The sequence below is a fragment of the Pan troglodytes genome, chromosome 18, assembly GCF_028858775.2.
Source record: "Pan troglodytes isolate AG18354 chromosome 18, NHGRI_mPanTro3-v2.0_pri, whole genome shotgun sequence".
NCBI lineage: Eukaryota > Metazoa > Chordata > Mammalia > Primates > Hominidae > Pan > Pan troglodytes.
The window spans coordinates 87,341,792-87,366,234 of record NC_072416.2 but is presented as its reverse complement, the minus strand read 5'-3'; the positions used below and the strand labels follow the sequence as shown (position 1 = coordinate 87,366,234).

General features: G+C 57.6%; 2 protein-coding genes across 35 annotated transcripts in view; both read right to left on the bottom strand.

The window, feature by feature from the left end:
- Nucleotides 1-5,797: 5,797 nt before the first annotated feature.
- LOC104002728 (putative uncharacterized protein encoded by LINC00304) lies at nt 5,798-6,758 on the bottom strand. Its single transcript, XM_009431434.5, has 2 exons — nt 6,587-6,758; nt 5,798-6,252 (listed from the first exon to the last, which is right to left on the bottom strand). Exons 1-2 carry the CDS (start codon nt 6,670-6,672, stop codon nt 5,925-5,927), a joined length of 414 nt encoding a protein of 137 aa, XP_009429709.1. The 5' UTR covers nt 6,673-6,758; the 3' UTR covers nt 5,798-5,924.
- A 3,882-nt stretch (nt 6,759-10,640) lies between these two features.
- The window catches only part of ACSF3 (acyl-CoA synthetase family member 3), a 71,429-nt gene continuing 57,626 nt past the window's right edge, over nt 10,641-24,443 (bottom strand). For 15 of the 34 annotated variants that reach the window (XR_010152694.1, XR_010152696.1, XR_010152695.1 and 12 more), the window contains 3 exons: nt 21,158-21,292; nt 20,510-20,621; nt 10,641-12,424 (listed from right to left, as the gene is read on the bottom strand). Coding sequence is in view for 18 of the 34 variants with exons in the window: in XM_063797966.1 (XP_063654036.1) it covers nt 12,307-12,424; nt 20,510-20,621; nt 21,158-21,292 (365 nt within the window). In the remaining 16 variants the exon portion in view is untranslated. Of the gene's footprint in view, nt 12,425-13,634; nt 13,771-14,190; nt 14,714-15,161; nt 16,335-19,347; nt 19,529-20,509; nt 20,622-21,157; nt 21,346-24,443 lie in introns of those variants that run through there. The other 19 variants (XR_010152697.1, XR_010152699.1, XM_063797964.1 and 16 more) reach the window with 8 other exon arrangements.

Genomic DNA, 24,443 nt, shown 5'->3' with positions numbered 1-24,443 from the left:
TGCAATGGCCCCCAGTCAGCACCCTCCAAATCCATAAGCTGCAATGGCCCCCAGTCAGCACCCTCCAAAGACAGGCTGTGGCTGGGGATGGGGCTGGGGCTGACGGTGGAGTGGCCCACACCCCCCAAGGCCCCTAGAGTCCTGACCATCCCCACGGGTAGTGCCGGAGCTCCCAGCTGCCTTGTGAGTCATGGGGGTGGGAGCCTCATTTGGCTGAACCTCAGAAGGGCAAGTGGGGCATGAGTGGCCTTGTCCTGCCCCAGCCCAGAAAGCTGTGGTCCCGGAGAGAGTGGCTGTCCAGCCCCCCACACCATGCGAACGCTCCCCTCCCCAGCAGATCCCACCCACGGCAGGCCCATCGCTACCCAGTTCCGGACATCTGTCCTCTCCCCCGCTGCGTGGGTCTGTGTCCCCAGCAGATCCCACCCACGGCAGGCCCATCGCTACCCAGTTCCGGACATCTGTCCTCTCCCTTGCTGCGTGGGTCTGTGTCCCCAGCAGATCCCACCCATGGCAGGCCCATCTCTACCCAGTTCGGGACATCTGTCCTCTCCTCCACTGCATAGGTCTCTGTCCCCAGCAAATCCCACCCACGGCCCATCTCTACCCAGTTCCAGACGTCTGTCCTCTCCCCTGCTGCGTGGGTGTCTCTGTCCCTCCCTCAGTGCCCCAGGCCTCTGTCTGTGTCCTTTATCCCCATAACCCAACACTGTGACAGGAGGGAGGGAGGAGGGGGGAAGAGGGAGGAGGGGGGAAGAGGGAGCAGGAAGGGGCGGCAGAGGGGAGGAGGGGCTCCGCGTGCTCTGGGGCCCTGGAAGGAAGGTCGTGTGATGGGGTCCTCCTGAGCACGCTGGGCCCATGGTGGGGTGGGCATGGGGAGCACAGGGCAGTCCCCCCAAAACCTGTCCTCCCCGTCAGCCACAGGCACTGAGCACCCCGGAGAGGGCAGTGAGAACTGCTGGCTGCCCAGGGAGGGCGGGCGGGGGTGCTGCCCTTTGCAAGGACAGGAGCTTCTGGGCAGGGAGAAGGGCACGGGGTAGGGATGGGAGTTAAGGGACCCTGGCTGCATCTATAGTCCAGGGGGCTGCCGCCTGGCCTGCACTCCAGGTCTCTGCCTCAGCCCCAGTGTCCCTGAAGGTAGCCTGTGCCATGGGACAGTGGCAGTGCCCTGGCCACCCAGCCTGGCTCTTGGAGCTGGGTGGTGCCCAGACTGGAGGAGGCCAGGGTGGCTGCCTCCTGACCACCATCTTACTGTTCCTACCATCCCGTCTCCTGGGTGGTGGTTGGCACCTGTGGAGGGCAGGGCTGCCTCAGGAGCTGGCAGCTCTCAGTTCTGATTCCTGGACATGAAGAAACTTGGGGTAAGGCCCCCAGTTCTCAGAGAGACCCTTTGAGCTTCTGGCCTCGTCATCGGAGGAGCCCAGCATTGCCCTGGGTCATTCCACACCCTGCCCTTTGGGGGGGCCGGCCAGGGCCACGGCTGGGAGATGACGGTCCCATCTGCTAGAAGCTTCTGGAAGGATGGGCCGCCTAGTGGCAGGCGCTTCTGGGCCAGAGCTGGGTGGGAGGGAGGGCAGAGGCCAGGGGGCGTGTGCTGGACACGGAGGGCACCAGGTCCTCTCCGCTGCCTCCTGCTCTTCCCAGCACAGCTGTGCTTGGCACCCCTGCAATCGGGGCAGAGAGGAAGGGGTTAGGGGTCCCTGAGTCAGCTCAGGCAGCCCCGCCCCTCCTCACCTCCTCCATCGTCTTTCAATCAATATCAAGTGGACGGGAGACAAATTTGGGAGCAAAGAATCCCAAGCAGCCGTATAAATCACAGTAACGACCATTCAGATTAAATCAGTCGCTGTAATAGAATCAATTTAGCTGACGCCGCCAGTCTCCCCGCGTTTAATCTCCGTCTCCAGCTGCTGGTGGGAGAGAGGCTGTTCAGCGACCCCTCCGATGACCCCTCCAGGCCTGGCCCACAGGCAGGGCTCTGCGGCCATCAGGGCTGGGAAGAAAGGCTGGGCCGTCCTGGGGGATCAGGGCTCCAGGGCCCAGCCATTCCTGTTATCCTCTTTCTCCTTCTCCAGACAGAGTGGACTTGGACCAGGGGAGGCCCAGAAAGAGGCCTGCACCCAGGATGGTTCAAAAACCATGAGACAGATCCGGAGCCTTCCCCAGGGCCAGGATTCCAGGCTGAGCAGCCACACCCCGGCATTGTGCCACTGCTCTCCAGGCTGGGCAACAAGAACAAAACTACGTCTCAAAAAAAAAAAAAAAAAGGAAGAAAGAAAAGAGAAAAGATATTGTTTATTAAAATGAAGTCCCTTGAGACAAGAAGTTGAAAAATGTTAGTAAATTTAACTAGTGACTGTAAAACAAAGCCTAGTAAACAAAACTGAAACTGGACAAGCCCTCCCAAGATGGGGGGGAGGACCCTGCGGGTGCCCCAAGGAGGTCACTGCCTGTCATGGCCTCGGGGGATCCGTGGGGTGAAAAGCTACAAACTTGGTTGGAAAAAAACCTGCAGATCTTACAGCATTTAAAAATATTAAAGGCTAGCTGGGCGCGGCAGTGGCACATGTCTGTGGTCCCAGCTACTTGGCAGGCTGAGGTGGGAGGATGGCTTGAGCCCAGGCTCCATTGCTACAACATTTTAAAAAGAAAATTAGCCGGACATGATGGCACATGCCTGTGGTCCCAGCTTCTCAGGAAGCTGAGGCAGGAGGATTGCTTGAAGTGGGGAGGCAGAGGTTGCAGTGAGCCGAGATCGTGTCACTGTACTCCAGCCTGGGTGACAAGAGCGAGACTCTGTCTCAAAAAAACAAAAAACAAAAAATAAAACAACAAAAAAAAGAAATGAGATTAATGCATTTGAATACATTAAAATTTAACAATTCTGCACATGCTTCGATAGAACAAATGAAGTCAAAGGCAAGCCAAAGGCCAGCCACGTATCCAACGTATAATCGCAAAAAATATTGACCAGCCCAACAGGAAATGGGCAAAGAACTGGAACAGGTGTCTTGCAGGAAAATCAAATGGCCCAGAAACATATTCGAGATGTTCCACCTAACTTGTAATCAGGGAAATGCAAGCTAAAATAAGAAGATTCCACGTCACACTCAGCACCGTGGTGAAAACTCAACATCTCCCATTGGGATGTTGGCCGGTTGGTGAGATGGGGCATCTCACACCTGCTGTGCACAGCCTCCTTGGAAGGCATCAGGCAAAATCAAGTAAGTGGAAGACATCTGGGCCTACGATCCAGTGATTCCACCTGCAGGAATATCTTCTGGAGAAATTCTTCCACTGTGCAAAAGACGCTGCACCTGCAGCCTACTGTAGCTTTGCTCTTGGACCGGGAACATCCACTGGCTGGGGTCAGTGCACACCGCACAGAGTGACCTGAGGACAACCAAGTGAGGCAGAGTCAGCATGGGGGACAGCAAAGCCCACAGGAGCCGAAACGTCCCTCACAGAGGAGCTGAGCTCTGCGGGCCACATGTGCCAGCACTGAAACCTAAATCCATGACATCACTCAGGCATCGGGGCCCCCGTGAGCAGCGAGCCCCACGGGCTGGGGAAGGCGTCCACCTGGTGACAGAGCCCAGAGGCTCAGGAGGCCAGAGGGCTCAGACTCCATGAACCTGGGCGGGGAAGTGCATGGGGTTGGTTGGCCGTAATCTTCTCTCTTCCGTCCTCAATGTGTAAAATGTTTTTTTTATTTAAAAAATGTTCTTAATCCACATTAGTAAATTTCACTGTCCTGGGGACAGCAGAAGCAGGAGGTGGACACGTGGGCTTCCGTGTAGACTGGGAGGGGCTGCATGGACTCTGCCCGCCAATTAGGAAGCGTCGGTCCCAGGCCTGGGCCCACCTCCCCAAGCTCAGCCTGGGGCCAGCTCTGCCGGCTCCTGAAGGGCCTTGAGGCTGCTCTGATCCTGCTGTGGCTGTCACCACAGCCCAGTGCAGCCGCACCTGGGGCCTGGGGCAGCCGCACCTGGAGGGTGGCTCTGAGGCCAGATCTGTGTTGTTTATGGACACTTATGTGTCTGTGTGTGCTGTGCATGCGTATTTGTGTGTGTGCACGTGCGCATATGTGCACACCTGTCAGCATGTGTGTGTATGTGCGCGTGTGGGGGGGTGTGTGCACGCAGCCTATTCAGCTGGTGTGGGGTGTCATCTTTTTTCTAGCTAAGATGAAGCTCTTCCCCATGGGGTGGGAATATGGGCACGCGGCTGATGCATGAAAGGCACCACGTGCTGCTCGCATTGCTGCTGTCTTAATGGGCTTTGCTGTGTGGCAGAGGAGGGCGGGCAGGTGGTAATGAAGGAGACTGATGACTCCGTGGCTAGAGTAACTGAACGGTTGTGAGTGTCTGGTCAGACTGGCAATGGGGGGCGTGCCCTGTGAGCCTATGATGAGGGGCTGCCTGGGTGGGCACTGGCTGGTGCTTTAGAGAGGACTGAGGGTGTGGCTAGGGCCACCACGTGTGAGTCCGGCTCACTCCTCTGTGACGCACGGGTGTGCAGGTGCGCCCACGTGTATGTATGTGTATGTGACACGCTGCACGCATGCTCGCTGATGCGGACTCACACACGTGCCCACGTGTCCCAGGGAGACTGAAGCAGGGCCCACAGGGGAATGAAGCTGGGATGGGTGCCACCAGAGAGGTCGCATCGCACAGGGGCCGATGCAGAACGGGGGCAGCGGCTGGCCCAGGACGGTCAGGGCCTGGCTGGCAGAGCCTGGGGTCCTGTGCCCACCCTGTGCTCCTAAGGCCCTGGGCCAGCCTGGGAGCACCATGGATTCTGAAGATGTGCTGACTGGCCTGCAGGCACCAAGCTCCACCCATTCCAGCTCCGACAGGGCCCTGGGGAGCCCACTGGTCAGGGACTGCGGGCAAGAAGAAGACCCCTCTGCTGAGCCTGCAGCCTGTGTTTGGAGCTGGGCTAGGAACCTTCTGGAACGTGCCTTCCACCGGACAGAACCTTCCAGAACGTGCCTTCCACGGGACGGAAACTTCCGGAACATGCCTTCCACAGCATGGAAACTTCTGGAACGTGGCTTCCATGGGATGGAACCTTCCGGAACGTGCCTTCCATGGGACCCTCTCATGCCCTTGCACAACTGCACCATTTTCCTGTGTCACCGAGGAGGACATGGGCTCCGAGCCGCCGAGTGACCTGTTGGGGGCAGGGCTGGCGCTGGCCGTCCCAGCTTAAGGACTTGCCACAGCTTAAGACTCATGGAAGGAAGGTACGGGGAGGTGCTGAGGGGATGAAGGGCAGAGCTGGGCCTTGGGGCAAGGCCAGTGGCAGCGCCGGGCACCTGGACACAGCAGATGGCCCCCGGCAACCGGCCCTGCCCTGCCCTGGAGACCCCTCCACCTCCGAGTCCTCCACGTCCTTCCACCTGGATGCCGCCACAGCCCACCTGGGCCTGGCTTCATGCCCCCAGCTCTTGCCGGGTATGACGGGTGGGCATGGAGGGTGACTCAGCCCAGCCCAGGAAGGACCAGCCGCGTGGCAGGAAGACGGAGGGAGTGCCCGGAGCCAGCAGGGCGGCCACCGAAACCCTGCACTGATGCAGGGACCGAGGCACCCGGGGCCAGTTTCCAGGAGAGCCCCGCGATGGCCCCTCCATTCCTCTTAGGCTTCCCGCCCAGGGCGGGCTGGTGCGGGGACCGGGAACTGGCATGACCCAAGACAGGTCACCCGCGTGTCCTCTCACATCCCATTCCACCAACACCAAGGTTCCTTCTAGAGGCTCCTGGGAGAATCCATTTTCCGCCTCTTCCGGCTTCGGGAGGCTTCTCCTTGGCTGGGGGCCCCTCACGAAGCCAGCAGTGGCGGGCCAGTCCCCCTCACGCCCGCCTCCGCCACGGCCTCCCTCTTCCACTCAGCAGGACGGAGGTACCCTGTGCCCTCACGGGTCACCCAGGGCAGCCTCCCTGTTGAGGGAGCTGATGCGCCGTCCACAGTCGCAGGTCCCCGCTGCTGTGTGAACTCACAGGTCCCAGGGTGAGGAAGCCGGGGTCTTTGGGTAAGGAAGCGGGGGGTCTTTGGGTGAGGAAGCGGGGGGTCTTCGGGTGAGGAAGCGGGGGGTCTTCGGGTGAGGAAGCGGGGGTCTTCAGGGCCGTCATTCTGCCACCCACAGATGGGAGCCTCCTCATGGGGCGTCCAGCCTCAGTGGCAGCTGGAGAGCCACAGGGGCTGTGGGGTGCCCAGCAGGGCGGGCTCAGTACTGCCCGCAGGACCACCCTGCCGTTAGGGCGACTCAGTGGCTCACAGCCTTCTCAGTTCAGTTCCTATCAGCTGACCGAGGCGGCCCCACCCCACCTGCCCTTGCCCTAGGAGCTGGGGATCTCCATCCAGCAAGACTGCAAACCAGGCCACCTCTGAGACCGGCTGCCACAGACCACATGCTGGCCCTGGCTGCCCGCTAAGGCCAGGGGACACCCTCCTTGAGACTCCCAGGGTGATGCTCAGCTCCTGAGGACCGAGCGGCCTCTGCATGGCGCTCCGTCCCCATCCCTCCGCCTCTCCAGATCTGCCTGGCTCAATGCACAAGCATCCTCGGCCCTCCCAGCCTTACCTGGCCAAGCCGTGGCCCTGGCCACCTGTCTGGACCATTCCCTTCTGATTGGGTGCGATCTGCAGACAGCAGTGTAAGTACTGCATGGAGGAGCCGCGGCCCGACGCCCACAGCACGTGCCACGTCTGTAAGCTGCACCCAGTCCAGCCTGGTGGCTCCCCGTGTGAGCCTGAGCTTGCCGGCCAGAGGGGAAGACCTTGGGCTTTGGCCCCAAGCTCGTGATTCACACCCTCGCCCTCAACTCGCCTGCCTCAGCGGCTCATGTGCAAAGCAGGCTGAGCACGCTGCTTTCAGTGGGTGTGAGAACCCTGGGAAGGCACCTCAAGGGGTGTCAGAACCTGGCAGGTGCCTCCAGTGTGGGGTGAGCGTGCGCTGGGTATGTGGGGACCTGCGGCAGCGCCCTCCGCCCACCCTCAGAGGGGCTGGTGCTCAGGGGGTGCCTGTTGGACCCAGGACCCACCCCTTCCGTGCACCCGCCTGTGGGGACCTACGGGCTTCCTGCTCAGAGAGAGGCAGATGAGCCCCACGTTGCTACCGCGGTCGTCCATCCCGTGCTCTTGTCTGTGCCGGCAGCTGGCAGGGGACGCTGCGGCCGCCGTGCATGATGGATCATGAGGCGCAGTCACGGATGTTTATCCTCCAGTGACCTTGTCTCTCTTGTGGCTGCTGAGGAGATGCACATGGGGCGTGATCATTCGTATTGATCAATGTGCTGCTCATTTGCCACGTCGTCAATGTTTTCACACAGGGTCCACTTTACTCTTCCAGGCAGGAAAGCGGCTGCACCGACCTGCTCTGCGGCCAGGAAGGAGGGGACAGAGTCGACTCCCAGGGGGCCTGGGGGGAGCGGGAGTCTGCTCTGGCTCAGGAAGGCTCTAGAAGGGCCACCAAGAGCAGCCGCAACAGTGCACAAGGACCTTGTGATGAGAGCTACCTGAGCGAGTCCCAACCTGATCAGACGCACCGTGTAGGGGGAGCCGGGGCCCCATTGCAGCTGCCTCGGGGAAGCAGTGACCACAGGCCCGGCTGAACCTGATGGTGACGGGGAAGGGAGGGACTGGTGTGCACACAGGTGTCCATGTGCCTGTATGTATGCAGGTGTGTGTGTGACACACACATACATGTGATATATGCAGGCGTGTGTGAGACACACATACCTGTGGTGTATGCAGCTGTGTGAGACACATACATGTGATATATGCAGGTGTGTGAGACACACACGATAGATGCAGGCGTGTGAGGCATATATGTGTATGCAGGCGTGTGAGACACGTGATATATGCAGATGTGTGTGACATACATGTGTATGCAGGCATGTGTGAGACATATACATGTGATATATGCAGGCGTGTGTGAGACATACATACCTGTGGTGTATGCAGGCGTGTGAGATACACATATATGTGACATATGCAGGCATGAGACATACATCCCTGTGGTGTATGCAGGCGTGTGAGACACACATACGTGTGACATATGCAGGCGTGTGAGATACACATACATGTGACATATGCAGGCGTGTGAGATACACATACATGTGACATATGCAGGCGTTGAGACATACATACCTGTGGTGTATGCAGGCGTGTGAGACACATATATGTGACTTATGCAGACGTGTGAGACATACATGTGACATATGCAGGCGTGTGACATACATACCTGTGGTGTATGCAGGCGTGTGAGATACACATACATGTGACATATGCAGGCATGTGAGATATACATGTGACATGCAGGCGTGTGAGATACACATACATGTGACATGCAGGTGTGATACATACCTGTGGTGTATGCAGGCGTGTGACACACATACATGTGACTTATGCAGGCGTGTGAGACACATACATGTGACATATGCAGGCGTGAGACATCCCTGTGGTGTATGCAGGCGTGTGAGACACACATGTGACATATGCAGGTGTGTGAGATACACATACATGTGACATATGCAGGCGTGTGACATACATACCTGTGGTGTATGCAGGCGTGTGAGACATACATGTGACATATGCAGGCGTGAGACATACATCCCTGTGGTGTATGCAGGCGTGTGAGACACACATACATGTGACATATGCAGGCGTGTGACATACCTGTGGTGTATGCAGGCGTGTGAGATACACATACATGTGACATATGCAGGCGTGAGACATCCCTGTGGTGTATGCAGGCGTGTGAGACACACATACATGTGACATATGCAGGCATGAGACATACATCCCTGTGGTGTATGCAGGCGTGTGAGACACACATACATGTGACATATGCAGGCGTGTGATATACACATACATGTGACATATGCAGGCGTGTGATATACACATACATGTGACATATGCAGGCGTGTGACATACATACCTGTGGTGTATGCAGGCGTGTGAGATACACATACATGTGACATATGCAGGCATGAGACATACATACCTGTGGTGTATGCAGGCATGTGACTTACATACATGTGACATATGCAGGCGTGAGACATACATACCTGTGGTCCACACCTGTCTGCACACGCCTCCTGTTACTGATGGTTAACTCAGTGGCCGGCGCACTCACCACCTTCTCACCGTGGCCGGCAACAAGCTGCTGTTCTGCACCAGGACCTCCTCTCAGCCTCCCAGCAAAGGAGGCCGGCAGCTCTGACACGAGGGTCCGGGAGCCGTGGCTCCTCCAGGTTAGTGGTGCCCACAGCGCTTGCCACACCGCCCACTGCCTCACTCCGTGCTGTGCCTGGTGCTGCGTGGGTCCTGAGGCTCCTGCTCCTGACCCTGGTGCCGCTGGGACAGAGTCCAGGTGGGAGGGCAGTGTGTGGTGTGTGTGTGGCCAGTCCCCAGGGACAGGACGCCCGAGGGAACAAAGCCCCCACTCCTTGGTCAGGGCTAGAAGGGCCCCGAGAGAGCAGCAGCCGCAGTTCACAGAGTAGGGAAACTGAGGCAGAGCAGGCTCAGGTCTTCTGTGTTGGGCCTGGACACCTGGGAGGAAGGCAGCCCCAAGGGCCGCTGTTGGGTGGGAACGTGGGGCCAGCTTGGCACTCCTGAGCTGCCTCAGGCCTGGCCTGTCTAGGCCTCAGTGGACCGGCCAGCCTAATGCCTGGGCTGCTGGCCTGGGCCCTATCTGTTAAACGAATGGAGGAGGCAGGAGCTGGGTCCATGGTCTCCCTGCCAGGGAAGCCGCAGGTGGAGGGAAGGCAGAGGGCGGCAGGGGCTTCACCCTGGCCCCTGATGAGGGAGGGGCAGAAAGAATGGGGCGGCAGCTGCCACAGGCTGTGTGTGGGACTTTGCTGGCAGCAGCAGGCACAGTGCCACGGCTTTGGGGACCAGCTGGTCACCAGGAGTCCCGCCATCCCCTGATGCCTGAGAGAAGCTGGGCCACCCGCCTGGGAGCAGCTCCTGGCAGCACCCCCGTGTCTGGCTGGGGTCAGAGCTGGTGACTTTCCAGATTCAAGCCAGCCTTCCTAGGAGGTCAAAAGCACCAGGCATGTAGAGGGGCTTCTGACCCAGCTGGTGGCAGCCTGCTCCCAGGGCACCTGCTCCTGGGTCTAACTTTTGTGGCATGGGGCCGCCCAGCAAGGGGCAGGGTGTGTGGGGTGGGCGCTGCCAGCCACGTGGGACTGTGGTATCCTCATGGAGCTCAGTCACGGTGAGTTCGCAAACAGCACCCCCCCGGCCTGTGTCTCCAGAGGCCAGGTCAGCACCAGAGGCCAAGATGGGGAATAAACTGGGCTTTAATGGGGAGGGAGGAGAGGATGAGTTCCCTCCAGGACGGGCTTGTTCTCGGCTGGTGGAGCAGAGGGGAACCAGGGGCCTGGCTGGGCACTGGCGGACTGTGTGCACGAAGGCCGACCAGCCTGGCACAGGGACCAGCTGGAAAGTCACTCGTGACTTTAGAACACGGCATTCAACCGCATGTCCTTGGAGCACCGTATTCTGGTCAACGAGCTCCAGGCTTTCTGTAGTTTGTGGTCAACGAGCTCCAGGCTCTCTGCAGTTTCTGGTCAATGAGCTCCAGGCTTTCTGTAGTTTGTAGTATTGTCAGCAGAAAGTTACACTCATTATTTTGAAAGCATGATATACTGATGTATACTATCGGATAAAGCAAATGATTATGTAAGCTTTTTAGGAATCAAAAGTTTCAGGATTAAAGGAGAGAGATGCAAATGTAAAATTAGTGGAATTAAGTAAAAATTTTGCTATGTTAAATTTGACCTTTTCCCAACAGAAGGCATTTCCTTAGCTACTAGCAAGGCCTAGACACAAACGTCTGGACTGTAGTCTCTGACTGCCGTTCCCTTGGGTCCAGGCCTCTGGCGGGAGGGCGGGACCCCTTCCTCTGACTGTTCCCGGGGTCAGGCCATGGGGATGCAGAAGGCCACACCGTGAGGCAGGAGTTCGGGTGGGGCAGGGCCGTGGACTGGGGCACCCACCCGTCCTGGAAAACAGGGCTGGGACGCTGCTCTGTGGCCTCAGACAAGCTTGGTGGGCGACATGCTTAAGTGAGCAGGGGCCCCAGGCCACGTCCAAGTGTCCGCGAGGCATGTGAGCCTGAGATGGGGCTGGTCTCCTGCCAGAGGCACGTGAGCCTGAGATGGGGCTGGCCTCCTGCCCGGCACACTCGTTTCTGGCCACTCTTTCAGACGTGCATTCCGGGGGCAGAATGTTCTGGGTAAGTTCAGGCCAGACACTGCTGGGCGATGACTGTTACTTCCCCCAGGCTGTAGGGAGGAGGCAGCCTATTCTTCTGAAAATTGTCCAGAAACTTCTGGATTCTGCATGTGGCCCCTGTGCATCTGAATTGGCCCCGCTAAGTAAATGCAACGTAGGTGCACCCAACATTCACAACACACCTTCCTGAGGTTTCTGCATCGGCCACGCCTGTGGGCTCCGGAGCTGGGTCTGGGGAAAAGCTGGTGAGCCACAGACATGACATGGGGGCCATGGGGCAGGTGGGGGTCTGGGTGGAGACGGTGATGGGAGAGAGGGTTCACCGGCTGAGGGGCTGGTGTGGAGATGACCTGGAAGGTCCCTGTGCTGGGGGGTGAGGCAGGGTCACGGCAGAGCAGCTCCGGGGCTGTCCGTCCACGCACCTTCTGTGACACATGCTGATGGACACACAGTAGTGTGCAGGGTGGCAGGTGTCCCCACAGCGGGAGCTGCTCTCCTCCAAGAGCGGCACCAGGAAATGCCCGGAACCCATGGGACAGGGCTGGTTCTGGGAGGCTTGTGAACCCTCAGCTCCTCCCAGGAGGGCCCCCTGGGTGGCTGCCCAGACCTCCTAAGTGGGCCGGGAGACACTGGCTCTGGGTGAGGCACAGGCACGTGCAGACAGCGTGGGACAGGGGCTTGTTTCCTCCAGTGGAGTCTTTGTTTTTTGCGGGACACCTCCGGGACCTGCCCTGGAGAGCCTGGCAACTGCAGGGCACTATGGGGTGGGAGGTGCCTCAGCACGTGGGGCCAGGGGCTGGCTGCACTGCGCTGCACAGATGAGGTCGGCGGTGACCACACAGAGGTGACACCAGGGACGGTCTCCTTGAGCTGCAACAACTGGCCCGAGGCTGGGGACACCACATGGTGATTTCATCCCAAACAGTTCTTGATTCTACGTGACCTGATTTGGGGGGTTCAGGTTTAAGGGAGGCCAGGTCTTGGATGGGCCCCCGCGGTTCTCGGTGTGAAGGGGACGTCTGCTGCTCCCCACCAGAACTGCAGTCCCAGTCTGCCGGGTCATGAGGGGTGGAAGTGCCTGATGAGCGCCTTCTTGTCAATCTTGCCCATCTGGTTCCGCGGGATCTCCTCCACCAGCACCAGCTCCGAGGGCACCGCGTACGGGGCCAGGACATCTCTGCAGAGACAAGCACAGCCTGAGGTGCGCTGCCCTGACAGTGCCCAGCGGGAGGAACTCAGGCGCCCAGCAGTACGGACAGGCGCCCCTGGGACCCTGCAGCCTTGCCAGGCGCCTCGGCCATCCTGAGGCCAGGCAGGTGCACCGGGCGACCGCAGCTGTCTCTGCCCTAGCAGCCCAGGGGTGGTGACTGCAGGAGGTGCCCGGCATGGTGTTATCACTGGTACCACAGAAGCCATGGTGCGTGCAGGCCTTGGGCGAGGGCACACCTGAGGATAGGCCTGCACAGAGTGGCCTGCAGGGCAGAGGGGCCCCCACACCGGGCCAGGCCTTCCAAGTCCCCGCACTGGAGCTGGAAGGCCCCATGTCACTCTGTGGCCCGTTCCCCTTCCAGAGGAGGCGTGCGGAAGGGGCTGGGGAGTGGGTGGGCAGGTGGGGCAAGGGCAGTCTGCCCCGTATGGGGTATTTGAGATGGGAGTAAATGCCGCACAGTCCTGCAGACACAAGCCTATGTGGCAAGAGGCCTCACAGAGCCCTGCACGGCAGGGACGGCCCCTAAGGTTTGACACCTCCACTCAGGGTCCCCCTTCCTCATGGGCGAGAACTCGGTGGGTGGTGCCAGGGCGGTGGGCGGTGCTGACACGGGTGGGTGGGGCCAGGGCAGTGCCAATGCAGGCGGGCGGGGCCGAGGGCAGTGGGCAGGGACGAGGCGCTGGGATCTGAAACTGAGACTGCAGTGGTGCTCGGTGCTCCTCCATTCACCATTAAAGAAGGGAGGAAAGAAATGAAATTAACCCCCCAAAGGGAGGATGGTTGTGCCGCCCACCAGTGATGCCCTGAAGGCAGCGGCCGTGGCCCAGGCGCAGGAGGGGCTGGTCCAGGGCGTCCAGGCTGCACTGAGCCGTGTCAGAAACGAACTTGATGGAGATTGTTCAGGTTATTGTTCCGCAGAAAAGTCCAGAAACCAAGTGTCGTGGTTTCTTGACGCTTTTTGTGGAGAAAGTGTCGCCTGCCGTCCAGACGCAGCCAGAGACCCAGCACAGGCCCCCTGCCCACCTGCCCCTGCCCGTAGGCCTCTCGAGGCAGAGGTGGGAGTCGGCCCAGCCCAGTCTCCCGCTCTCCAGGGGCAACTGGCTTCGACCTCCGTGTCGCTCTCAATCTCGACCTCCACATTTCCAAATCGCATTTTTCTTTTTTTCTCTTTTCTTTCTAGGACAGGATCTCACTGTTGCCTGGGCCGGAGTGCAGTGGTGCAGTCATGGCTCACTGAAGCCTCGACTTCCTGGGCTCAAGGGATCCTCCCGAAGTGCTACAGGCATGTGTCACCTTACCTGGTTCCAATGTTCCTATCAAATTTATTTTGGCACGTATATATTTTATAGTTGTATAAAACTATGACAGGCATTTAAATGGAGATGTAATTTACACCCAGCTGTCCTATGTACAGTGTGGTGAGGGATGTGTAGAATTTTTTTTCTTTTGAGACAGAGGCTTGCCCTGTCGCCCAGGCTGGATTGCAGTGGTGCAGTCTCGGCTCGCCGCAACCTCCGCCTCCCGGGTTCAAGCGATTCTCCTGCCTCAGCCTCCTAACTAGCTGGGACTACAGGCGCATACCACCATGCCTGGCTAATTTTTGTATTTTTAATAGAGACGGGGTTTCACCATGTTGGCCAGGATGGTCTCCAACTCCTGATATCAGGTGATCTGCCCACCTCGGCCTCCCAAAGTGCTGGGATTACAGGTGTGAGCACCACGCCTGGCCTGTGTGGGAATCTAAAGTTTTATTGAAGCAACTGCCCCCTGCTCTAAGTAGCGCCCAGACTGAAAGGGAACATGGCCAGGTTCCCAGAAGCCCCTCTGCCTGCCTGAGCCACTCCCAACCTCCACATGTAACCAACGTCTCGGCTTCTAACAGGGGACAAACTCTGTGTTGAATGAGACTGGGTGGCAGTGGTGAGGGCAGGCGCCCCTTCCAGGTCACAGGAGGAAAACGCCCAGCAGCTCCCCATCGAGCAGGATGTCATCTGGTAGCTTTTGAGAGACTCCCTCATCAGGTTCAAGGATTTTCCTTCTTCTCCTAGTTTGCTAAGAGTGCTTGTTATAAAAGGGTTTTGGCATTTGCAAATGCTTTTTTCTGTATCTATTGAAATGATATGATTTTTCTTCTTCATTCTGTAAATATGGTGAATTACCAGCTTGTAATTCCAGGACTTTGGGAGGCCAAGGCGGGCGGATTACTTGAAGTCAGGAGTTCGAGACCAGCTTGGCCAACACGGTGAAACCCCGTCTCTAATAAAAATACAAAAATTAGCTGTGCATGGTGGTGCACACCTGTAATCCCAGCTACTCAGGAGGCTGAGGCAGGAGAATCACTTGAACCCGGGAGGTGGAGGTTGCAGTGAGCAGAGATCGTGCCACTGCACTCCAGCCTGGGCAACAGAGCGAGACTCCATCCAAAAAAAAAAAAAAAAAAAAAACCGGTGAATTACACAGACTGATTTTTGAATATGAAAGTAACCCTCTATTCCTGGCTTAAATGCTGCTTGATCATGACGTGTTGTCTTTTTGTGCATCAACTGGATTTAATTTGCTAACGTTTTGTTAAGGATTTTGTGTGTCTGCCCATTGGGAACACTGTCCTCTCGTTTTCTTGTCTGGTTTTGATTTCAGGGTAGTGCTGGTCCCATACGGGGAGTTAGGAAGTGTTCCTCCCCACTCTGTTTCGTCAGAGACTTACTTTGCTGTGTCTGGTTTTATTTTTTGCCTTCAATGTTTGAGATAATTTATCAGTGAAGCCTTTTGGGCCTGCTATTTGCTTTGCAGTTTTAAACTGATAACTCAGAACTGTTCAGTCTGTTTCAGGGTTTGCGTCAGTCTTGGTAATTTGTGTCTTTTAAGGGAGTTATCTGTCTCATCTGAACTGCTGCCTTCACTGGATACAGCAGCCCTCCGTGCCGCCATCCTGCCCGTCAGAGCCCGCATGCCTGAGGCGAGGTTTCGTTTCCTTCCGATATTTAGAATGCTGTTTTCTCTCCTCTTGGTTGGGTGTTCTTTCAATCTGAAAACTCATGACCTTTGGTTTGGGGAAATTTGACTGTGAATTTCCTCCCTGCATGTCCTCTTGTTGGAACTCCCATTGGACAGCTGGAACACTTGGATTCATCCTCTAACTGACTTCCTCCTGCCTCCCTTCCTGTTCTTCTTTCTTTCATGGTGAATGGACAAGCACTGCAGTCTCAGCCTGAGCCGGGCACAGCAAGCAGGACTCAGGGCTGCAGGGGAGGTAGCTGTGGGCCAGGTACAGCAAGTGGCCTGGACAGCAAGGGCCTGGCTCCAGGGCTCCTGCAGGACTGGCGGAGTCCTGGGCTGTGACCGCATGGCTGGTGGCCTTCCCTGCCCGGTCCTGTCCCTCACAGGCGGCTTCTCCCCAGCGGGCCCTCAAGTGCCCTGCACACAGCTTCCCGTCTTAGGGTCTTCTCACAGCCACTGTCATAGCCCAAACAATGCTGGATGAGGAGCCTGATGTGAGAGATGCACAGAGCAGGAGCAGGCGGCCTGGTGTCCCTGGGCAGGGGCGGCCTGGTGTCCCCACGCAGAGGGCAGCCCTGAGGACAGCCAAAGGCTGAGGAGCGTCGGGACTTCAGTTCCTGCCAACTCGGACCCTGAAACTCTAGCACAGCTCTCAGCCCTCGACACCTATCTTTTCTTCTCAAGGTAACTGTTTAATGAAAGCAGCAGCTGCTGCTGAGTGGCAGTGCTCCCGCTGTGTTGTGCAAGCCCGGGCATGTGTGGTGCCCTGATGCTGCCCTGATCAAGCAAGCGTTTCTGCTGTCTGTGGAGTCACATCGGACAAGCCAAAAATATCTTCAGTGCTCAGGAGACGGCAAGTCAGGGTGGAGGCAGGAGGGTGCTTCCAGAGAGGGAACAGAACAGAGACAAATGCTCGGTCTTAAATAATTTGCTGTAGGTGAGCTCTTCCTCCTGTTCCACCATGTGGGACATGCCTGCCTCCCCTTCTGTCATGACTGTAAGTTTCCTGAGGCCTCCCCAGCCATGCTTCCTTATAGCCTGTGGAACTGTGAGCCAGTTAAACCTCTTTTCTTTATAAATTACCATCTTGGGTAGTTCCTTATGAAAGCAACAGGAAGCAGTCAAATGCCCAGATAGACAGGGGTGGGTCCCTGGTGAAATCCCACCTTCAAGCCAAAAACAGCCTGAAACCTGCAGCCTGGAGTGAGAACTTCTATTCCTGTTTGCCCACTCTTTCCCACTGGTTCTTTCTGAATAATGCCTTTTAACCAACCAAAGGTTACCTTTTCCAGTGCTACCTACAACCTGCCCCTCCCCATTCTGTGCCCAAAAAAGCCCTGGACCCAGCCACACCCAACTCTGGGCGGTTCAGCAGCCTCGCATACCCTCTCCGCTGAGAGCTGTTTCACAGCTCAATAAAATTCTTCTCCACTCTCCTCACCCTTTGAATTGTCAGTGTAACCTCATTCTTCTTGGACGCGGGACAAGAACTTGGGAACTGATGAATGCAGGTATAAGCTATAACACAGGTGGGCTGAGCCAGTGCATAAGCCAAGCATGGCCCAGTGGGTCGAGTGTGTGGGTGCCTTCTGTGGCAGGCCTGGGTTGGGGGTGTCACCAGCCATGGAGGTCCCTGGTTGGCAAAGTGGCTGAGAAAAATCTGGCATCATTTATAGCAATGCAAGACTGGACTAACACAGAAAACTGGTACAGGGAAGTGGGGCACTGCTGTTAAGACATCTGGAAATCTGGAAGCAGCTTTGGAACTGGGTAACAGGCAGAGGCTGGAACGATTTGGAGAGCTCGGAAGAAGACAGGAAGATGAGGGAAAGTTTGGAACTTCCTAAAGACTTGTTAAATTGTTGTGACCAAAATGCTAATAGCGATATGGACAATGAAGTCCAGGCTGAGGTAGACTCAGAGGGAGACGAGGAACTTATTGGGAACTGGAGCAAAGATTGCTTTTGTTAAGCATGAGCAAAGAGATGACCTGAAACCGGAACTTAGATTTAAAAGGTAAGCAGAGCATAAAATTTGGAAAATTTGCAGCCTGATCACATGGTAGAAAACAAACAAACAAACAATTTTCTGGGGAGGAATTCAAGCTGGCTGCAGAAATGTGCGTAAGTAAAGAGGAGCTGAATATTAATCGCCAAGACAATGAGGAAAATGTCTCTAGGTGTGTCAGAGACCTTCATGGAAGTGCCTCCCATCATAAGCCTGGAGGCCTCGGAGGGAAGAATGGTTTTGTGGGCCACTGCCCTGAGGGACACTGGCCCTGCATCCCTGTTGCTCTGGGGCTAAAAGGGCTCCAGATAGAGCTCAGGCCACTGCTCCAGGGCAGTGAAGAGGAGAAAGATGGAGTTGGAGCCCCCACACAGAGTCCCCAGTGGGGCCCTGGCTACTGCAGCTGTGAGAAGAGGGCCACCGTTCTCCAGACCCCAGAATAACCCACCGACAGCTTGCACCGTGTGGTGCACCTAGAAAAGTCGCAGGCACACAACAGCAGCCTATGAAAGCAGCATGGGGGCTGTACCCTACAGAGGCACAGGGGCAGAGATACCCATGGCCTTGGGAGCCACCTCCATGCATCAGTGTAGCCTGGATGTGAGACATGGGTCTTAGGAGATTATTTTGGGGCTTTAAGATTTATCGGGCTGCGTGGGGTTGCTCACGCCTGTAATTCCAGCATTTTGGGAATCTGAGGCAGGTGGATCACTTGAGGTCAGGAGTTCAAGACCAGCCTGGACAACATGGCAAAACCCCATCTCTACTAAAAAATACAAAAATTAGCTGGGTGTGGTGGTGCATGCCTATAGTCCCAGCTACTTAGGGAGGCTGAGGTAGGAGAATTGCTTGCAGGCAGAGGCTATAGTAAGCTGAGATCACGCCACTGCACTCCAGCCTGGGCATCAGAGCAAGACCCCGTCTCAAAAAAAAAAAAAAAAAAAAAACCAAAAAAGAAGAAACCAAAAAACAATTCAGTGACTGCCTTGCTAGGTTTTGGACCTGCCTGGGGCTCGCAGCCCCTTTGTTTTGGCTGGTGCCTCTCTTTTGGCACTGGTGTATTTACCCAATGCCTGCACCCCCACTGTATCTGGGAAGTAACTTGTCTTTGATTTTACAGGCTCATAGGTGAAAAGGACTTGCCTTGTCTCAGACGAGACTTTGGACTGTGGACTTCTGAATTAATGCTGAAATGAGTGAAGACTTGGGGGACTGTTGGGAAGTAGGATTGTATTTTGCAATGTAAAAAGGACGTAAGATTTGGGAGGGGTCAGGGAGGAATGATATGGTTTGGATCTGTGTCCCCACCCAAATCTCATGTTGAATTGTGATCCCTGCTGTTGGAGGAGCGACCTGGTGGGAGGTGACTGCATCACAGGGGTGGATTTTCCCCTTGCTGTTCTCGTGCTAGTGAGTGAGTTCTCACAAGACCTGCGTGTTTGAGAGTGCGTGGCCCCTCCCTCTCCCATCGCTCTGTGGCTCCTCCCACCCCCTCCTCGCTCTGTGGCCCCTCCCCCCCGCTCACTCTGTGACCCCTTCCCTCCTCCCTCATTCACTCTGTGGACCCTCCCTCCTCCCTCACTCACTCTGTGACCCCTCCCTCCTCTCTCATTCACTCTGTGGACCCTCCCTCCTCCCTCACTCACTCTGTGACCCCTCCCTCCTCCCTCACTCACTCTGTGACCCCTCCCTCCTCCCTCACTCACTCTGTGACCCCTCCCTCCTCCCTCACTCACTCTGTGACCCCTCCCTCCTCCCTCACTCACTCTGTGGCCCCTCCCCCCGCTCACTCTGTGGCCCCTCCCCCCTTGCTCACTCTGTGACCCCTCCCTCCTCCCTCACTCACTCTGTGGCCCCTCCCTCCTCCCGCACTCACTCTGTGGCCCCTCCCCCCCTCACTCTGTGACCCCTCCCTCCTCCCTCACTCACTCTGTGGACCCTCCCTCCCTCTGTGGCCCCTGCCTCCTCCCTCCTGCTCCGGCCATGTAGGATGTGCCTGCTTCCCCTTTGCCTTCTGCCATGACTGTAAGTTTCCTGAGGCCTCCCCAGCCACGCTTCCTGTATAGCCTGTGGAACCATGAGCCAATTATACCCCGTTTCTTTATAAATTAAAAAAACAAAAGAAATTACTGTAGGTGAAACTAAAAGCTTCCTTTCTGAGCTCAGCCTGGCTCTGCCCTGACGGTCCTATGGGATACCCTTCTGTCCTGACAGCCTTTGACGAGGCCATAGCTCAGGTTCAGCCCTGGGCGTGGCCACCACCACTGCTGGCAAAGGTGGAGGGTCTGTGGATCCCATGCATCAGAAACCACCGGGGGTGAGATAGGTGGGAGAAAGTCCTTGGGGAAAGGTTCTGGGTAAGGTAAAGGCAAAACAAAAAATGCAGGTGAGTTTAAGGACTGGGTGGTGGCCACCGTTGAGGAACAGGCCCTGCCCTGGACATGGAGGGGAAAGCGAAATGACTGAGGGGATGGTGATGGTGCTGGGGTCTCCGTGGAACTGACTGGAGGTGTGTGAGGCACCTTCAGGACCCACCCCCAGGGCAGGAGAGGGAGAGGCCGTGCAGGTGCCGACGGAGAATGGGTGGGCCTTGCGGTTCTGCTGGGGCCCAGCACTGGCTTTGGGGCGGCAGGTGGACAGGCTGCCTGTGGCCTGGCGGGGAAGGGCCCAGCACGTGCGGCCAGCTGGTGTCAACCCTGGATCTCAGCTCCATGCACCTCCTGCATGGGCCTGGCCTGGCTCATTCGGGATCTCTCCTGGGACCAGGACAGAACCCACCACAGGCCGCACAGGGCCCTGTCCCAGGAATGTGAGTTTCTGCCCCCTCGGAATATTGCCACCAAGTCAAATCTGAGCATGGCTCCTGCCCCCTGCCCTCGTCTCTACCTGCTGTGTGCGGCCTTCAGGTCTCTAAGGACCCTCACTGCTGGTCTTTCTTGATCCCTCACCTCCACCTCTAAGACGGACGATGCCAATACCTAGGGTGGCCCTCACACCTGGACCCCCAAGACCCCACGAGTGCCCCCTGCCCGCCCTACCCAGCCCTACCTGGCCCACTCTTTGAGCTCCCTGTGGGACAGTGAGTGTCCTTCTCGGAGGGTCACCACAGCAGTGACCCGCTGGCCCCATGTCATATCCGGAACTCCAATCACAGCCACATCTGCGGATAGAAGAACAGTTTGAGAACGTGGGGATGCCTCAGTGACCCTTACAGGCCGAAGAGTGCCTGGACACACAGGAAGAGCGCGGTCTGGCCGCAGCCCTGGAGCCCGTCCTTGGAGAGGCCCCACTCCAATCACCCATCCCAGTGCCGGCTGGGCCTGTGGGGAGGGGAGTGAGGACGGGCTCCCCACGGTGGATCTGGGGGCTGGGCACTCACAGGGGCTCTGCCTTCCCGCCCCTTGGCTCTCTGCACTCTCCCTGCCACCTTCCTGCAGGGGCATCATGCAGATGGGAGCTGTGCCCAGCCAGGCCTGGGAGCTCTGGTGGGCACGGGGTCAGTGGCTCCAACACCGAACAGGCTGCACCCCCACTAGCCCCATGTTCCCTGGCCAGGGCAGGGACCAGAGGTGAGCATCACAGGGACCCCTGCAGGCAGCTGGGACGGCGTCGCCTCATCTGCAGTCGTCTAAAACTCAAACATGGAAGGCAGCACCCGTCTAGCCTGGCCTCCCTGGCCCAAGTCCGGCCACGCACCTGTGATACTGGGGTGGGCCAGCAGGTGCCACTCCACCTCCAGGGCGCTGACCTTGTAGCCTCCAGTCTTGATGATGTCCACTGAGGTCCGGCCTCGGATCCAGTACTGGCCATCCTTAAACACCACGGTGTCCCCTGAGGAAAAGGGGCTCTGGTTAACTGGCCATCCTTAAACACCACGGTGTCCCCTGAGGAAAAGGGGCTCTGGTTAACTGGCCGTCCTTAAACACCACGGTGTCCTCTGAGGAAAGGGGGCTCTGGTTACTACCCTGTGGCAACCCCAACGCAGAAGCAGCTATGCCAGGTAAGCCCACATTCCTGGTGGTCACGACGTGCGTCCCAAGGTGGGACTGTGCCCATGATGTGGGGTCTGCCCTTCCTGTGGGGTCCCTTCCCCATGCTCAGCTGTATGCACTTCCTCCAGGGGCAGGTCAGCAGTGGGTCCAGAGCCTGCCAGGAGCAGGAGGTGCCAGAAGCCCTGCTGGGCCTGTGGTCTGCAGACACCCTACATTAGGAAGCCGGCTCAGGCCCTGTTTCTGTGACAGTGATTGATAACCACTGGCCATGGGTGGGATGCGTGGCCTTTTCTGAGCAACAAGCACAGGGTCTGATGCTTTACCCTCCCTCAGGATGGGTGCCAGGGTGTGCTGGGCCTCCTGGCTGTGCTGCTACTGCTGCAAGGGCCCCCAGACGGAGCCCCTGGGACTGCAGCATAGAGGGGCCGCCCCTCATGCAGGCAGGCTCTGGGAGAGGGGCCAAGGCCCACCAGGCCCTGTCCTGCCATTTCTCTCAGGCCCACAAAAGAATCCAGGCCAAATATTCAGTAAAACAAGTGAACCAGACACATTACAACATCCCACCACAGTGGGCTCCAGCAGTGAATGCCCAGCCCCTCTGGATGGGAGAGGCACCAAGGCCCACGCAGAGGCCACAGGGAGCGGCTGGTGGCTGAGGAGGACAGGGCCTTTCCTGGGTGCCCGGAGCCTCCTGCTGGTGCCCATCTTATGCCCTCCACACCTGACCATGCTGGTCCTAGAACAATGGCCAGGGCTGCCCCATGTTTTCCTTCCTAAGGCAAAGCCACGACGTGGCCCTTGCTCCTCCAGGTGCAGTTCCTGGAGCTCCTGTGGGAACCAAGCTTCCTTCGTTTTCTTTCTTTCTCGAGTAGCTCAACACAGACACCACCAGCCACTGAGGGTGGGGAGTCGGGAAGAGCGGGCTGCAGCCTCAGAGCCTGTACTCCCAGCCCGAAGCTGTCTCATGACGCATGGGCCCACGGTGTGCGTGCCTGCGTGTGTGCAGCTGGGAAGGCGCGGTATGCGTGACTGTGAGCATGTGCACGCACACGTGTGTGCCGTGGCTGTGGGAGCATGCAGGGCATGTAAGGGCAGTGCTGAGGCCTCAACTGTCTGCTTCCACACACCCTGCACTCCACATGGGTTATTAGCTGGAATAAATCATAAATACTTCATTATACATCATGCTGTTGGACGCAGAAAGGCCCCATCCATCACCTCACCACTCCTTGAGAGCCCTGGCGTGCTCCTCAGTCTATTAAACAAGATGGATGGGTGTGCCCAGGTGGGCTCCAGGCTTATTTATGGAGCTCTGGAACTCTGTGCTGATGGGAAGCAGAAAAACCAGAGGCTCCCCGCCAGGAGAGTGGTCTCACTGCGCCCCTGGGGTAGTCTGACTGGGCGGCTGGAAGGGGGTGTGCAGGTTGGGCTGTGGGCGGGGATGGACACAGCCTGTCCCAAGTCCCGTGGGACCCGCCATGGCTCCTGCTCCTGCTGTGCAGCCTGGCTCGTGTGTCCCCTCTGGACCAGACAGCCACCAATCTTCCAACAGCATCTCTTAATCGCACCGAGCCACCCCGTCCAGGCTGCTCCTGCCCCACGGATGCCACAGCTGCTGACACCAGGGAGGCTGCCAGGCGCTCAGGGCCCTCCATACAGCTTCTGGCCTGGCTCCACCCTGGCCTGCACCACCCAGAGACCCAGCGCAGCATGGAGCCACTGCCCTGCTCTGGTCCTGCTGGAGAGGCCATCACTGCCTGCCCCCAAGGCTGACAAGTCCCCGGCACCCTCTTGAGCTGCCTGTGTCCTGGCTCCAAGGATGCACCACAGTTACTCACGGGGCTGAGGCTGCACCACAGCTACGCACGGGGCTGAGACTGCACCAAAGCTACGCACGGCACTGAGGATGTACCACCGTTACACACCAGGCTGATGCTGGGAGAAACTGGGGGCACGGCACAAGGAGCCCCTGTGTGTTATTTCTAATTTCCTGCGAATCTTTTTTATAAGTTTTAAAATGTTGCTTTTTGGTTTATGGAGCAATTTTCTTCCCCATCTCCAGCAGCACCAGCCCCGAGTGGGCTCATGACATGGTGAGTCACGCCAACGTCGGCAATGGATTATGATCGCGCAATAACTTGTTAAAGAACAAACTCACATGAACTTAGTTTATGAATACAAGGAATGAGTGCCCTTCACAGGAGAGGCCCATCAACGGCTGATTAGATGCAAGACCCAACCTCTCCGCCCACTGCGAGACCCCATCTCCTTAGGTGTGGGTGTGTCTGCAGGTGTGGGTGTGTCTGCAGGTGTGGGTGTGTGTCTGCAGGTGTGGGTGTGTCTGCAGGTGTGGGTGTGTCTGCAGGTGTGGCTGTGTGTCTGCAGGTGTGGGTGTGTCTGCAGGTGTGGCTGTGTCTCTGTAGGTGTGGGTGTCTCTGCAGGTGTGGCTGTGTCTCTGCAGGTGTGGGTGTGTCTACAGGTGTGGCTGTGTCTCTGTAGGTGTGGGTGTCTCTGCAGGTGTGGTTGTGTCTCTGCAGGTGTGGCTGTGTCTACAGGTGTGGCTGTGTCTCTGTAGGTGTGGGTGTGTCTGCAGGTGTGGGTGTCTCTCTGCAGGCGTGGCTGTGTCTCTGCAGATGTGTTATATCTCAGCAGGTGTGGGTGTGTATCCCCAGAGGTCGAAGCCCTGGTGCTGAGATCTCTCAGGAGTGGTGGCACTGAGTATCTGCCCATCCTCTCTGGCTCTGGGCTGTTTCTGGCATGGTCAGGCCCTGAGACCCTGCTGTAGGCCTTGTTCGGGGGTCTCTCCCTGCCTGGGCCTGGCTGCCTCTGCCCCGAGATGCTTCTTCCGGAGCCAGTGCTCAGGAAGGACTGGTGGGGGCAGCTTGGGGAGTTGTCCATTCCCTGGGCCCCAGGCCCCAAATCCCTGCTTCTCAGTGATAGCCCTGCCTGGCCTCCAACCCCAGGGTCGTCACAGGCCCTAGCTGCCTGCT

What these genes read in the sequence shown, in the direction of transcription:
- LOC104002728 (XM_009431434.5), bottom strand. Translation starts at nt 6,672, where the DNA reads ATGCAGTACTTACACTGCTGTCTGCAGATCGCACCCAATCAGAAGGGA. An exon ending in CAGGGCCACGGCTTGGCCAG is followed by an intron (nt 6,253 to 6,586) that starts GTAAGGCTGGGA and finishes CCCTAACGGCAG; the next exon opens with GGTGGTCCTGCGGGCAGTAC.